At 36.9% G+C, this 17,170-nt stretch overlaps 1 protein-coding gene and 1 pseudogene across 4 annotated transcripts in view; one reads left to right on the forward strand and one right to left on the reverse strand.

The window, feature by feature from the left end:
• Positions 1–15,443, reverse strand: part of LOC121422363 (transmembrane channel-like protein 7) — a 38,425-nt gene extending 22,982 nt beyond the window's left edge. The window contains exons 1-4 of one of the 4 annotated variants that reach the window (XM_041617357.1): positions 15,361–15,443; positions 9,112–9,488; positions 5,531–5,719; positions 2,392–2,653 (exon numbers count right to left, since the gene is read on the reverse strand). In XM_041617357.1, coding sequence (XP_041473291.1) covers positions 2,392–2,653; positions 5,531–5,719; positions 9,112–9,373 — 713 coding nt within the window. In that variant the 5' untranslated portion in view covers positions 9,374–9,488; positions 15,361–15,443. Of the gene's footprint in view, positions 1–2,391; positions 2,654–5,530; positions 5,720–9,111; positions 9,489–15,290 lie in introns of all 4 variants that reach the window. The other 3 variants (XM_041617356.1, XM_041617355.1, XM_041617359.1) reach the window with 3 other exon arrangements.
• On the forward strand, positions 9,496–12,974 carry LOC121422624 (annotated as a pseudogene).
• Positions 15,444–17,170: the final 1,727 nt, after the last annotated feature.

The raw sequence follows: 17,170 nt of genomic DNA on the forward strand, positions 1-17,170 counted from the left end.
AGTACATGTGTGGTAACTTAGCCACTACCTTGAAAACGTTGATTGTGAGTGGCCCTACTGATCCGTTACCATGTTACATACAGTTGCCACGGTGACAAACTCTTTTATGAAATGAGTCCTGGGTCCCATAACACAAAGGTAAGCGATTGATTGTACACTTGATTTTCACGATTGATTGTACATTGTAGTCAATGGAATCAATCGTAGAAAAGTGTTTAATGATCATTGCTAAGCTTTGTGTTACGGGCCCCTGATCTGGGTTCTCTCCCCCTTCCCCCCCCATTTGTATTGGAACCTCTTGGTCTCATAAAAGAAAGGTACTGTAAAGAAATATATGATCTCCATTTTAAAGTTTCTCTTGTATGATATTTGCTTCGATTAGAAATAATTTGCCCAAACCAGCTCACAGTTCATGAATCAAGATTAACGTCAAATATTCCAAACTTCCATCTCAACTGTCCCACCACCACCTAATATGCAACAGTCACATTGGCTGAACCTGCTGATGGTATGTCACTGGAAATATCACTATACACAGCTTTGGGGTGACTGTAACGTATTGCTGTTCACCGCACAACAGTTGTCACAGCATATTCTATTAATATAAATACAGGTCAAGTCCACCTCAGAATAATGTTGATTTGAATCAATAGAGAAAAATCAGACAAGCACGATGCTGAAAATTTCATCAAAATCGGATGTAAAATAAGAAAGTAATGACATTTCAAAGTTTCGCTTATTTTCAAATAAAATAGTTATATGAACGAGCCAGTTACATCCAAATGATAGAGTCGATGATGTCACCCAATCACTATTTTTGTTTTTCATTGTTTGAATTATACAATATTAAATTTTTACAAATTTGACGATTAGGACCTCCTTGCCTGAAGCACAAAATGTTAAAATAATGGAATTCCACATGTTCGTAGAGGAATGAAACTTCATTTCACATGACAATGACGAGAAAATAAAAATATTTCATATTTCATATAATAACATACAAAAGAAATAGTGAGTGATGTCATCAGTTCCTCATTTGCATACCGACCCAGATGTGCATATAACTGTTTTGTGAAATGAAGACAAACTTTAAAATGCCATAACTTTTTTATTTTACATGTACATCCGATTTTGATGAAATTTTCAGTGTTATGCTAGTTGAATTTTTCACGTTTTATTCGAATCAAGTTTTTGTTGGGGTGGACTTGTCCTTTAAAAACAAAGTTTGCTCTTACTTCTTCACCACAATGTACTCTAGTGCATTCCTGAATTGAAATTAAAGTCATCAATCATTTAAGCAATAACTAGTTGCTTCAATAGCAAAAGTGAAATTTCATAAAGTACATGTATGATAGGGTTCAATTTATTTATGTCCAATTCAGTTGAATGGATTTATTTTCATCTTTTTTATTGGAATAATATTTAGCATTTACAATGCTTCATACACTATACAATGGAATGGTGTCTCTATTCAGTACATACATAATATTATCCTCGTCACCAGGTTTTTGCTGAGAATGACCGAATTGAAAGAGCAATTAGATGATCATCTCTTTTTGTCATTATACAAGTAGGAAGGTTAAAATTGATGATCAGTGGATCACGATGCATATCATATTGAGTCAGATCTCTACATTAACACTAGTAATTGCATTTTCATTGGTGACGAGTTAATTGCAGGCATGACAAAGGGCACTGTTACAGATAGTCTAATAGCGATTAATTGCTAAATGAAATGGCCCATCAAGATCATCGTCGCATGCGCGTTTTGCTATCAAGTCAACTGACAAGGAACTAATCAGAATTTCCCTTTTTTTTAAATTGATCGTTAACCTTTGTTTTATGGGCCCTGATCATAATCAAAGTGTCAAATACGATATACATGTAATAGCAAACAATACTATCATTATGGCATGAAAATAAATATTATTGAGCCTGAAAATAAATGTTATTGAGCCTGAAAATTCAGGGCTTGACCTTAAAAGTGACAACCCAAGTTGTGTCATCTACAACCGGTAATATCAAAGTACAAACCACATGCTACATGCACAATCAATTGTAGATAATTAGAGAGTCTCTACTGGTCAACCTCCCTCCCGAGCAGTGCGAGTGAGTTTTTCTACCTTTGAACAATGTGCACTTTATACATGTAGGCTGCTTTCTTACAGATTTTAAAAAATGATTTACATCAATGCACAAGAACACAAAATATTATTTCAAGCGTCTAAATGCTGGGAGAATGTTCATCTAAATAAAGACCTAGAGTAGAAGCTATTTTAAAACCTAAAGGTACACGATGAGTGCATGGGCTCAATATGTGTTCAACACAAGTTCAAAAGCATGAACCATATGTCTGAACACAAGCTGCTGACTCATGCATGCATGACTAACCTGACTCGACGTCTTGTATCGATTGTCCCCGAGATCTGACGGATGGTGTTGCGTCTCCTAAGGGTGCCCCTCGACGTCCCTTCGACCAGGACGGGATCGGAGAGGATGTCGTCCACCATGTTCTCCAGGTTGACGTTCTCATAGTTCCGTCTGGTGGTGGATCGCGAACGCCGGAGCGACGCCGATCGAGAGCGGCTCCTCTTCCGCATCGACTTGCTGTGGTGGGAGGAGTGGTGGGATTTGGCTCTGTGAAGCGTGTGGCCTAAAATAACATCATGAATAAGGAAGAGAAAATGGTTTCACTCAATCTTGGGTAGTCTTCATCAATATTAAATGTCACAATAAGAAAGGATAGGTCTTTTTTTTCTTTCCTTTTTATTCCACAGAATACCTTTATTTTATAATATACATGTACACAATACAAATGAATCAAATTATTTTACAAAACTCTTTTTCATACAATCTTTACATGCATTCATTATTTTTACATCTTGTCCATATAACACAAACTATCTCATCTAAAGAGTACTAGTGATGGCCATTATTCGGTACTCAAGCCAAGAATGATTGAAATTTGAAAATGCAAAATATTGTATGCTTGATTCAAAACATGTTATTATAGGAGGGTAATGTCTTAATAAAGCACACAGCTGCTGTGCTTTGCTACACTAAGTACATGTTATTTTTTAGGATATCTGTCAAACTATTGCATGCTATCTAGGTGTACATTTAACATGGAAGTCAAGCTTGTTTAATATAGTATTGCTGCATTAGACCCGGTGAATAAAACCATCTATTGTTTGTTTGTTTTTCAATCAAAATCTGTTTAACAGTTGCTTGCACACCAAAGCACGGGTAATATCTAATTTCCTTTGAAAGCCCAAACAGAATTTTAGAGAATAGAGACATTAGATTGAATGTGATAGACACATTTGAAGTCACAGGTAGAATTCAAACATAATTATAGAATACAGTTTGTTGTACATACTTCATTCTTGATACTAACACTATGCATAGCACAAAAAGGCAAGGCCGGCTAATAATATCTTAATATTGTTTTTGGTTTGTGTAGTTTTAAATCATAACAATGTGTCATTAGAAGGAAAATAAATGAAGTGGTAGATACCTATTCTAACTAAGAATTTTCACAAACATTTCGAAACAAAGAAACTTTGATATCAATTACATTGCCTTTTTATTAATTCAATACATACTGTACATGTATGTTACTACTGATAATGCCACGGGGGTTGCTCCCTATTTTGCAACCTCAGTATATAATGCCCAAAACCCAGTGTGATTATTCTGAAAAAAAGGAGGGAACTAGAGCAGAAGTGCCTAACAAAAGATTGTGAAAGCACAGGTTTTTTTCTCAGAAGTAATCATTTTTTATTGTAATCTTGAATGAGAATAAAGTCCTCAAATACCAAACTTAATGTGTGGATTATCTGTATGTAATATGAAATTCACTTTAACATAAGAGCTTGGAAGGATGAAGGGGTGATACTGTGGGAGAAGAATTAAGAGAAATTCCAGTAGTTGCAGTAAACACTGATTTCATGAGAAAGTCTGTAAAACAAGGCTTAACTGTCAGTCTATAATTGAGGATCTAGATCTGGTACAGTTACATAAACTGAACTTTGTGAAATCTTGAAATTTACGCTGAAAAATGTTCAGACTGAAGATCCCCAACACAGATAAGCGCACGTGGGACAGTGTATAATTATTGCTTTGAATGTCGGGCCCGACGCTCTACCCGAATCCTGTGCTTATTTGCTGATTTCTCAGCAATTACACAATTTCTTCCAGAATCCTTTGGCATTTGCCATTTATTAATACAAACAGACACTTTGGTGGTCATTTCATTGGATTCTGCACGAACTCATTTTGATATCGTTTCCAAAACCAACATTTACCTTTAAACAGAGCTCAATTTGGACTTCCACACTGGATTCCAGTTCATGGATACTGTACATGTTAATTAAATTATAACAACTACAACACAACCACAGCCTCCTTTGTTTGTATGTTCTTTTTCGATTAACTCTTTCACTCATTACAACATTAACATCTGGAAAATACATGTACATTCGGCGTGTTTCTACAGAGAATCGTCAAACGGTATTACCCGCGTAAGTATCGAGAATTCTGGAAAACTTCCCTGTAGAAACAGACGCAATGCGGCTTATTGATAAACTGCTTCACGAAGAATGCGGTTTCTCAAACCACCTCTGGGAGATGGTTATTGCCATGTTAATTTGTTTATTTGCAACGTGGAATGTGAGTTAATCGGATTATTCTCTCCATAGAAACAGGTTGGATTAAGGGCGATATTTTTTTCGATTGCAGAAAAGATGAACTGTTTTCAATGATTCTCTGTAGAAACACACCGATCGTATACATGATATTATATTTTCCTATTGAAATAAATAAATTGGAACAATTAAGATTCAAAAATTGAAATAAATTTCAATATCCATGTACATGTACCTACACATTCTGTAGTACCCATTCAAACACTCTATTACACAACAATAACCACCATAATAATAATAAAAATAATGATTATAATGATGATAATGATAATAATAATGATGACAATGAGAGCGGTGTTGGCTCAGTCCGTAACGCGTCTGCCCGTCGAACCAAAGATCGTGGGTTAGAGTCCACCCCGGGCGGATGACTGAACTTCACTGAAGCCAGTGCGTTGTGTGTAAACGTCTCTCCCATGTTTCATAGATGCAGGCTATGTTACAATGGAAAACACTCCGTCCCTCGGATAGGACATTAAATGGAGGCCCCGTGTAGAGGAGAGTCACCACCTTTGCACGTTAAGAACCCACTGCACTATTCGTATAAGAGTAGGGGGTAACCCCGGTGTAGTGGTCCACCTGCATTCCCCCCAATCAGTTATATCGGGAGGAGAGACCTGCGGGTCATAGTGATTGAGTTCACTTTTCGCCTCCCAGGCACAGGTGACGCCAAACAAATAATAATAATAATAATAATGATAATGATAATACTACTACTAATAATAATACTACTACTACTAATAATAATAATAATGATAATAATAATGATGATGATGATAATAATAACAAAAACAATGACAATAGTAATGATAATATGATTCTCTTACCTAATTGCCTACTTGGAAGCATATCTATGACACTGTTTGGATCGCTGAGGCTTGCAGCAATGATCTCTCTCTCGTGTATCTCGTCTGCATCATCGTTGCTGGACTGATAGGACACGCTGGAAGCTACGGAGGGACTCCGGGATCGCCCCATCAGGGGGGTCTGGCCCGACCCGCTGAATGCAGGATTGACTGTACACGATGGTGATGGATGGAGGGGGGGAGAAGGAATGTGATGTTATTAACACATGAGGAATGTGACCAGGAGAGACTGCCTGGTGATTGAGATCAATCACTACAAGTCTTCAAGATCTATCCAGCATCTTGACTTCGGTGTAATTTGTCTTTAATAATCCTACGGCTGCTGATTTCCCTCTGGATCTCACAAAATAACTTCTTTTCCTCATCACTTTGCCTTTACATGTATATACCCAATTCAAACATGATCAGTACGAACCCTGCTCTCCCCATTCCTTTTAATACTCTTTAATCTCAATCTTGATTACTTCCAGCATCTTCTTAGCACTACATACTGTATATATGCTCAATTCATCCATCTGTTATCCCAGTCATCAATTAAAGGCCATCCCAACAACAAGTTGATATGAACAAGATGAAAATCAGAAAAAAAATTAAACTGAAAATATCAACAAGACTGAATGTATAAAAAAGTTATGGTATTTTAAAGAGAGTTTTCCTGGTCCTTGAACAAAATATGAGAAAGTTTGCAACTTTGTACTTTGAATTAAACCTCCTCCTTCTGCTAGTCTATCTCTCCCCTCATCTCCTCCTCAATGAAGTCTGTTGACCTCACTCTCTAATTATAATCTTCATCAGTCTACCACTGAGTGACAGCAGTAACGCAAGTGTAATTTACACCCAAGGGAGGAATGACAAATAAGATGGGTATCCAAGACATGGTTACAATCCAAACCCCCTCTTCACCACCATCATCTACAGTACAGACTAATAGAGCGTACTAAGTACTGGGCCAGTTCAGGGAAAAAGGACCTCATCGTGTATTAACACATTAGAAAGCCTGCAGTACAACGTTATTGTAGAACCGGGAATTTCTAATCCTCTCTACTTGACTAGAAATGTTCACATCTTGTGCTGGATTTTCAGTTACAGTTTCTGAATTTTCATACATTTTAAATCGGGGATGGAGAAAGGGGGTAAGTACCTCTATAGATTTATATTAAAGTTTAATTCATTATTTCTAAATGCAATGTACATATACATGTAGGTGTACATTGAAGGTGTGTATATGTTTTGAGAATATTTTCTAACTTTATTCTTTGACATGAATAAAGGGGAAAACTTGACCATGCTATGGTCTTCATTGTTAAACTCTCTGTCAATTCCAAGTCCAATGGCATTTAGAATTTGAGTTTCATGAATGAATCACAAAAGTACATGAAGAAATCACATGTGTTGTAGAGCTTTTAAAGATTTTAACGAAAACAACCAAAGCTTTAAAAAAAATCCCTTAAAGATCAACAATGTGACCAGACACATTAATTATTATCTGGAGCGTCGTGGCCCAGTGGATTAATCTCTAACCTTTAAAACAGAGGGTCATGGTTCAAATGCTAGCCATGACATAGTATCCTTCAGCAAGGAATTCATCCAGTGTGCTGCACTCGACCCAGTTGAGGTAATTGGGTACTGGCAGGAAGTAATTTCACATAAAGTCGTGTGCACCTGCGTAGGTAGCCTAGCTTAGCCAGGGTAATAATAATAGCAGGGACCGCTCTGTAAATTCTTAATATTATTATCACGTAAATCTGAATATCAGGCAGCTACACATAGACCCATTTCACTCGTCCATTGATTGCTTCACAATGACCTTGTGATGCATACCTCAGTTGTGTAAAAGATGGTATGTGGAATTTATCACCCCCCCTCCCCTTTATTGATGGATGAACAGAGCAGCTTGTCATGAATCACAGTGTTCAATGACTAATTAAAGAATAGATTATTGACCTTAAAATTCAATACGGATTAATATGATACATGTACATGTGGGTCAGTCGGTAGAGCGGGGATTCGTATTCCGGTGACCCGGGTTCGATTCCCACTTGGTGCACTAGTGCCCTTTGGTAAGGCATTAATCCTCATTACCAGGTCCTTCAGAGAGGACCTTAAAGACGTAAGTCTGTGGTTGCTTGCTTACAAGCATTCAGGCTTTAGCAATCACGTAAAAAAAAATCCCCACCAATCACCAATTTTCTGTTTACCTAATGAAGCACATGTAGCTCACACTCCATACATGTAGTTATAATAGGCCTACATGTACATGAATCTAAATAAGCAAAATATACATGTATATCCCCCTGAGTACGCCACTGGTATGTAAATTATTTGCATACCAGAGGCGTACACTGGGATTCAACCAACCCCTTAACATTTTTTTTTATACCCAACACCCCCCCCCTAAAATTTTTTTAATACTTTTTTTTATTTGCATGTCAATTTTGGGGGGATAGGAACGACCTAAAATTGATGGTGATACCTTTTTTTGGGGGGAGGGGGGTGCTCAATACATGTACATACATTATGTACAAAGGTTGCCAAGTAGTAAACTTCTCCTCTTTTAATAAAGAATGCACAGTACATGTATATACAGGTGTATATATTAATATTTTCAACAGGTACAATACCATGAATTCAAATTTTTGAATTTTTTTTTTGTAATATTAACTTACATGGACATGTTATTTTTGAAAAAAAAGGGAATCTAATCAAAAGAAAAATCCCACGACTTCTACAAAGATTCTTTTTGTACTAAATTACTGTTCAAGTTTACTCATATCACGCAGGAAAATCTGCAAAATACTTTGTCTTCACACTTCAGCTCTGCACAATCAGCCTCTTTGTGGCAAAACACAAAAAGTAATTGTTATCCATTTTTTAAATAATCAAATATAATCCAAACAAACAGATTTTAATAAAATGTAAGAAAAAGATTAATTTAAGAATGATATGAACAAAAATGGAACTTTTGATAGGACTTCCTTTATTCATTTTTTAAAATTATGAATATCCATATGAAGTGAACAGTAGTTCTGAATAGAATTACTGGATAACCAAATAAAATGGCTAAGTCAATATGTATTTATGTATGTATTTATGCACATAGAATGTTCTTACATTATCAGTGAATGAATTATTCATGCATGTTGACCAAGATACATAAATTATTTGGAAGTATTTGTGATGTAATTTGCATTGATTTACCAATTATATTCCAGCAGTGGCAACCAAATGTTCTGGCCAAACAAATTTTAAAGATAGTAAATTATTGTGTGCTTAATACGGTTCAACCCCTCCCCCCCAAAAAAAAAAAAATCAATTTTCAGTCTGCACAGCTCATTCTTGCACAACTCATTTTCCAGTAAATTTTAATTGAAATGAAATTAATGCACCTAGTAATCACCCCCTGGAATGGAAAGCGAGATGACAAAATTGCTTGGGGGTGTTTCACAAGAGGTACGTGTGACTATTTTTTATCAAGTCATTGACTCTAAGCCATACTTAACTCTGTGAAACAAACACCCCCCTCCCCCCCGGTCTTGACTTACTTGTATTAAGTTGAATGTCCTCTCCCTTATAGCCAGTACGGGGTGTACCCATGGGTGAGCCGTAGGCCAGGTTGTCTACACCACGGGCCCCGTATCTCAGATCCGGGCTGGGCTCCATGTTCTCATAGCGGCTAGACGTCCCCTGTGGACCGCCGCTATACCCCGAGGCTCCAGCATAGCCAAGCTCCACATTGACATACTCACTGTCATTCTCCACGCCCACCTGGCCACGCGGCTGCCTTCGTCTCGATGCAGAAGACATTGCAATCTCCCTATCTTCTGCTGTTGGTGTATTAACTCAAAGAACTAAAGACTGTAGGGTGTGTGTTGTGGCACATCGCATGTTGAGTCACGAAGATGTTCCGCTTCTACTTCATCTGAAAAATGAAAGGTGTGAATAAATGAGTTAGATTTGAGGCTAAACTTAAGAATACCAATCACCAAAGATTCTGCTTTCCAATTACAAAACAAAGCAGACCCTGTGGGATGAATTTCTTAGAAAATTAGGAAAATAAGTTGTTTTGTTTGGAAACAAACTTGCTTTTGAAAAGTATATATTACAGGAATTGGTGGCTACATGGATGTGACTCCAATTCCATAGCATAATGTAGAGCATCTACAGGTCTAATCACAAATTAAGAAAAAAGTCAATATTGACAAAAATCAGAGTTGTTTTATAGTCAGAGAATATCACCTTTACAAGAAAAATATTCTCCATCAGCTTTCTCTGATCATTGGCCTACTTGTCTCAATTGCGTATTACAGTTTGGTGAAAAACATGTGAAACTTTAAAATGTACTAACTTTTTTCATTCTACATCATTTTGTATGAAAATTTTCAGCATTATGCGTGTTTCATTTTTCTCCACTTTAATATTCAAATCAACTTTTGCATGAGAGGACTTGACTTTAGTAATGTTTATGAGCTACAGTGAACCATGAGCCAGCAGAAAGCAACTTATCAATTTTGTTTATAGACATTTGTAATCTTCATTAATCATTTTGTGAAATTCGATGTAGACCTTTATTTGTATTTTTCTCAATTATCATAACAGCCAAGACTTCAAGCAGACACAGAGATGAAAGTGTTGGAAGTATCCAAGATGAGATGCTATCTATCCCATTCATGGAAGAGGATGAAGATGAAGGTGAGGTTCACCTACCTTTGACCCATTTGAAGCAAATCTGCATGAAAAACCAGGATTCCCAACTCAGGACCCCACCCCCCCCCCCCCCCCCCCCGATCTTAACATCAGGTTTTCTCATGCATTTTTATGAACAATAACTATTATGTCCTTGCACTATCTCACCAATCCCAACAGGTCTACTTTTGTTTTTTGTTGCATTGGACATGACAATGGATGCTGGGGGGGGGGGGGGTTCTTACTTTTTTTATTAAAAACAATTTACTTTGCAATATCAAGGACGATATAACTTCTGTTTCTTTAATTTTGACTGATATTTTTCCAACTCTTCTCCAATTCAAAGTTAAAACTTGATTTAGCTGACAAATGCGATTAAGACCTATATATGTACATTTAGATCTAGCTTATAACACTTGAGCATAAAACTAACACTGCTAGTAGTGATAGGAACCAACTTCGATCAGTACAAGACCAGTGGTCTGAAAGCGCTTTGCATTAGTTTTTACCAGCCATCAATATTTTGACTTGTCTGGCACGATTCTCTTATCATGTGAACACCTCTATTCATGATGATGATGATGAACAACATTTGTATGGCCAGTCTAAAGCACTAACCAAGCTTATTTACTGTCAAACGCAAACTTAACCAAATTAATTGTTATAATCTAAACACTTAAGTGTAGGATGTTTTTGTTGTGTCTCTGGATTGTTGTCATGTTCAGTGTTGTTTTGTATAGTGTATCCTTTTTTCTTATTTATATTCAAATTTAAATTATGAACAATGTACAATACAATGCTATAATGAACCTGTTTCACAAGCTTTGCTTTCAAAAGGTTTCCTCCACATGACAGCTTTTGAGTTACATGATCCTAACCAATATTTTACTGCTTTCACAAGTGTATTGCATTGTTACATGTATGTTTCAATGAAATTTCAATGTACAAACTGTATTTACTTTGCTTTTATTATGGAAATGAATAAAATGAAATGAAATATATCCAGACAGTAGCATTGCAAGTCCTGATGTGCTTGTTCTAACAGAGCTGTTAGGGATCACCTATGACAAGTTGCCTATGATGTCATCTGTTTACAGATAGGTCATCAATAAAATGATGGTGCTGGATCCTTCGTTGCCTCTGTTCATAAAATGGCAGACACCAAATATACCCATGTTTCAGTCCTTTCGTTTTTTTATATTCAAAATCAAGAAGTTTTAACAGGTGGAAAACCAAATGTTATCGAGAGAGAACCCTACATGTACATAGAAGTTGCTGTTTGACATAGTCAAACTGACTTTCTACGATAATAACACCCTATCCTTTTGTCCATGAAATTTCTATTCATTTGATGAGGAGAAATCAGTCGAGCCAGGATCTGATACAATAATCACCTTGAATATGCTTTTAGTGACAGTACTTAGCATACATTGTCAGGAACCTTGGCCCACTGGTCTAGCTTCCCGCGAATGCTCTCTTGGAGGGGTCATGTGAGGGGCTCACTCTAAACCTTACAGGAGATCAGATCCTCTGGGGTTATGATCAAACCCCTTTTCTGAAAATGAGATTACAGATCAGTAGATTACATTTGCCTTTGCAGAGGATAACAAAGGTCAAGAATGTTCGCAATATGGGGATGCCATTTTTATGGTTTGAGCAGTGTTGAAGCAGATGACACAACCGTTGGGTACAACGAAACAGGATTTGTCTTAACAACATACATTGCATTTAATATCGGGAAGTGGATCAACTTTAGTGTACATGTAGGTGTTCTCATGTGCATTCAAACTGTCATTCCCTTTGGGAAGCAAATAGCGTACCCACCAGATGCTTAGATAGAAGGATGAAAGTTATAATTATTAGTTCATCCCGGGGTGCAGTTGTAAGAGTAGTGCAGTGAACGAGACTATATTAGAGGATGGGTAGCATACCAATTCTTTAAGTGTTATTTAATTCTACAGAAGGATAGAGAGGCAGAATGCGAGGTAGAAATTTGTTAGGAAAAAAAGAGAGCTGATATTTCAAACCAAACATTAGGCCTACTCCATGTAAACAGTCCCTGTTCATAGCCTATTGTTGGCACTTCAGTTGCACGAGCGAAAGTGCGGACAAAGCAGCTGGGCGTAGATACTTGCATTGCAGTGAATAGTGAGCACACATCGCTAACACAGTTTGAATGACTTCGCTCTGATCGTCACTTTGGCCGAGTGCTGGAGCAGCATTCAGAATAGCTTGAGAAAACCGAATCAGTTTCTACCTTTATCTCGCTGATTTTGATTGGTCAAAACTTGGTGGTTGCTTCATACATCTTCGGCAAACATAAAAAATATACAGCATGGAGTTTTACTTGAAGTGCGATGGAAAGACTCCATGTTACGGCAATACTACTTCTTCGCTTGGAATCGCCTACTCGTAATCATCAGATCTTACAAAACTTGATTGAGTAATGAAATTGTATATTTGAGAACATTTTGTGAAAGTTTCATTGAATTTGGTCAATGAAGAGCCAGCGATTATGAACTTCAATTTTCAGTGTTGTGAGGTGTTTGCAAATCTGACTCGCCAATCGAGAAGGGTTGTTTTGACCATAGGAGAAGCTGTGAGTGACGTCATCCGCACTGTGATGTGCGCCAAGATTAGTCTGGGTATTCAGACACATTGGTCCATATTCTGAAGTCAGGTTTAACTTAGACCACAGTAGTCGGTGCTAAAATTATGGGGAGTCAAAAATTCTGTTTATATTTCTTATGTTTACTGTTTTGTTTCCTTTTGCTTTTATAATGAAAAATACTTAAGTTACCATTCCCAGACAATTATAAACATTTTGGATGTTGTATGAGTTAATAAATTGGATGTGTACTGTTAGGGCTTTTGACCCCAATTGGCTCTCTATACTTGAACCAGGGTTTTTAAACGCGGGTTAAGAATACGGGCCCATTGGGTTTCATTTGTTGTATATATCTTTTTTATTACGATCTGAGCTCTGTTAAATATGAAATTTTCATTGTTATTTCAAATATGATTTTGTATAATTTGTGCAAAATAATTGTTCAGGTGTAGTTGCCCTTGAACCAAAGAAATCATATGCCATATCAATCAGAGTACTTTTAGGCCCCACATATTTCTTAATTCGCTCATTAAATTAGAAAAAGTACATTAAAAGGCAATTTGTTATGTCTTTTGTCTTAATTAATCATTAATTATGAATATTAAAAATCTGTAGCAAAGTATAACTATGATGAACTAGGTAGACCATTAATATGTCAAAATATATAAAATATGTTAAAAGATTAAATGAAAAGCATGTATATTCCCCATATATAACGCTATACTATAAGTGTGCCATGCCTAAAACAAAGAGCACGTAATTGTCTTTTGTCCACAAAAAGCCCTAACTTTATATCACAAAGATGACAATAACTCGACTTCTGTGATAAAAAAATGTGCCTAATGCGTAGGGAGGTTTAAATAAATTGTCAATTAAAACGTTAAAAATGAAGGTTTCTTGCCAGACCGATGTCATGTAGATCACTCGATCCAAATGTACACAACGCAAATACAATAGGTTTGACCCTTGAACCGCTCATGTATGACGTACAACCGGTTAGCTATGCCGTTTTGAAGAACAATTTATAGACAAAAAATTATTTCATAAATACTGAAATTTATGTGATAATAAATAATTAGCAGTATTTATTTATAATCACATAATAAACTTTAGTATTTGTGAAATAATAATTTTTATCTATAAATTGTTCTTCAAAACGGCATAGCTAACCAGTAACCGGATGTACGTCATACATAGATCTAAGCGGCTCAAGGGTCGACCCTAGCTAAGTTGCGTTGTGTACATTTGGATCAAGGGATCTACCCGACATCAGCCTGGTCAGAAACCTTCATTTTTTAACATTTTATCTAATTGACAATTTTTTTAAACCATCCTACGCAATGATTAGGATTTAAGTGTAGGAAGGTGTAGAGATTAATAAAATCACAACAATTTTAATACATGATTTTTATATTAAACAAAGATGGATTTCCTAGGGAAATCCATCTTTGTTTACATGTGTCTCTTATTATGAAGGGCGGTTCAAGACGATGAAGAAGTTTATGTCAAAGTATTTTAAAAAACATCAAGGAGTCCTCAAAAGTATAGGCGGGCAGGGGTTTAGGAACTTGAGGAAGACTTCCCTTGTCTTGACTTGAGCTAGACCAAAAGCTTCGGTCTCTGTTTTGTTGGTTGTTCAGCTGAACTCCGTTGGCTTCACTCACCAAATACAGAGACCGAAGTTCTAGCGCGATCTGTACAGGGGACTCAATGGCCATATGTTTATGTACTAAAGATCGGATAAAACGGGGAAGTGAATTTGCGCGACAGCCGAGGTAAGTCACCGTTTTTGTTCCTTTTAACTTCATTTTTCTCCGTTTTTGGGCAATAAATGCCAAGAGGGAATATAAATTTGCATTTTGGTCACGTTAATTTTCAAAATTTTTATTCATTAAAGACAAAAATTGAAGAACCTGACGGGGGGATTTTGCATTGCAAGTCCCCTAATGGTGGCTGCACGATAGCGAGCCGTCTGTGTACGAGGAGAAATTTAAAAAAATGTTTAAAAACTACTCGAAACAGACGCCGGCTGCCAGCTGTCTAGACTTGAGCTGTCTTGATCAACAATTTCCACCTCTTTCAATGTCTTTTCTTGACGCGAGTCAACTTTTATCGAAAGAGCCAAAAGAGCATGGACCCTAGGCCTAGTACTAATACTAATAGGATAAGTCTAGACTCTAATTCTAAAGAGAATGTGAGCTTGGCTGACCAGCCGCCGCGCCTCAGCTGTCGAATGAAATGCATGCAGCCGCAGCAGCCCGGCGCCCCGGCTCAGCCCGCACCCTGCAGACGAAGAACCGCTATCTCGGCACCGGCAATGCGCTGAAGACGACGCGCTTGCCCGGGCCGGGGACGGGCACTTGCTTTATTTTATCCACACCATCCCATTATCAACTAACATAATACAACAAACACAATTTGCGAAAATACCTTTTTCCTTACAGCACAATATGGATCATGGTCAATACAAAACAAACGTTTGTGGAAAGAATAAAACCACCTTCAAAAAAGTTTCTTGAAGTCACCGAAACCCTCAGCCTGATTCGACGACTTCCGGATAACTTTCTGGCGACTTTGGCCAATGAGGGCGCGCGTAAGAAAAACAAAAAACAGTGGAAAAGGGGAGCTACGGAAAGGTCACAAAAAACACCTTGCAACAGAAGGGGCAACGCCCTAAGATTTGCCAAAATGACAATGATTAGTGAATAATCAATAGCGGGTAAGATTCGTTCAAAGAAAAATAAATAGCTATGTGGTATCTATACGTTTAATTTACTTACATGAAAAAAATGACTTTATGTTGTACGGGACAACAGTCCCAATTACTCACAGGGCGGTGACGTTCGGAGGGGGGGGGGACTCCGACCTATAGAATTAGAAATGACGTCCACGTAACAATTGTTGTATACATATCCTTTTTCTCCACCTTACCCCTCCCCCTCAAAAGTTTTTAGTAAATTTACCGAGGTTTTCCAAATTAAACCCCAAAAATGTACATGATGTCAATTGTGCATAATGACAAAATGCGTTGAAAATAGTTCTATGTGCTTTAAATTTGCTTAATAACGATTCATATCAGTTCATATTTTCTTGTACTTGTTCATAGTTACCTGACAAATAAAATCAATCAATCAATATACTATTATTAAAATAACGGTTAAAATATTATTCGATGTAATAGTCTCATGATTACCCTTTGTTGGGAAATTCAGTTATATTTACATAACGGCTCTCATATCATTCCTGGTATCTTTATCTCGATAATCATCTTATCACTATTATTATTCCGTACAAAGTACGTATCATCGTAAGCAGGGCAGGGCGGGCGGTGAGACAGGATTTTCTATAATAGGCGGTTATCATTATGTTCAATTGGATTCTTTAGGGGCGGGGTCTTGCTGATATTTCAGCTAGAAAAAAATAATTAAAGTTAAAATTGTTCTAACTGTTTTCCAGCAGAATAAATGGGTGATGCATAATATAGTCAAATCAAAGAAATCCACAATAATACTCGATGAAAAAAAAAGAAAAATTAGTTTAACTATTATATGACAGGGTTCCAACGTTTCCGTGCCGTTTTAATCTCAGAGTTTACGCCCGTATCAGTATAGCTATATTGTTTTAAATCATAATGTTGATATAAGCATCGGCTCACTTCAATCTATATAGACCCTCATCCTCGTTATTGTGCGTCAATACTCTTTTCACCCTTTTTTGTCATTTTAATCATAATTATTCTAATTTGGATGATTAAAAAATAGTTAGAAAATGGATTGCTTGCTGTCACAGTAAATCTTAGCTTTATTCACTAAAATGCTTTGCACCGTCGGGACTCGGGGGGGGGGGGTACACTCTAAATTACAGGGATTTAAAATAAGTCCAGACTGTAGCTCAGTTAGGGACCAATCGATTCTGGATTTAGTTTTAATCCTATCAAGACTTAAATTCAAATCTCAAATGATTTAAATTTAAATCTTTCGAGATTCAAACTAAATCCGGAATTCGATTGGTCCCTAACTACAGTCCATGTGGACTTATTTTAAATCCCTGTAATTTAGAGTGTACAGGAGCCTGGGGACCATCTTAAGTTTTGACTGAGTCGTGAAAAAGAGGGGAGGGGGATGAAGAGATGGGGATCAAGATTAGCGACAAAAAAAAATATCCAGATGACCTATTGATTGGCTTATAAAATATTCATTTGAGAAAGAAATTATATCACCTTATTACACAGTAGAGAAATCATGTTTAAGCCTGTCACACTAACAACAGGTTGTTTAGACTGTTTTGCAATTGTTTAAACTAAGTTTAAA

The sequence above is a fragment of the Lytechinus variegatus genome, chromosome 10 (assembly GCF_018143015.1).
Source record: "Lytechinus variegatus isolate NC3 chromosome 10, Lvar_3.0, whole genome shotgun sequence".
Lineage (NCBI taxonomy): Eukaryota > Metazoa > Echinodermata > Echinoidea > Temnopleuroida > Toxopneustidae > Lytechinus > Lytechinus variegatus.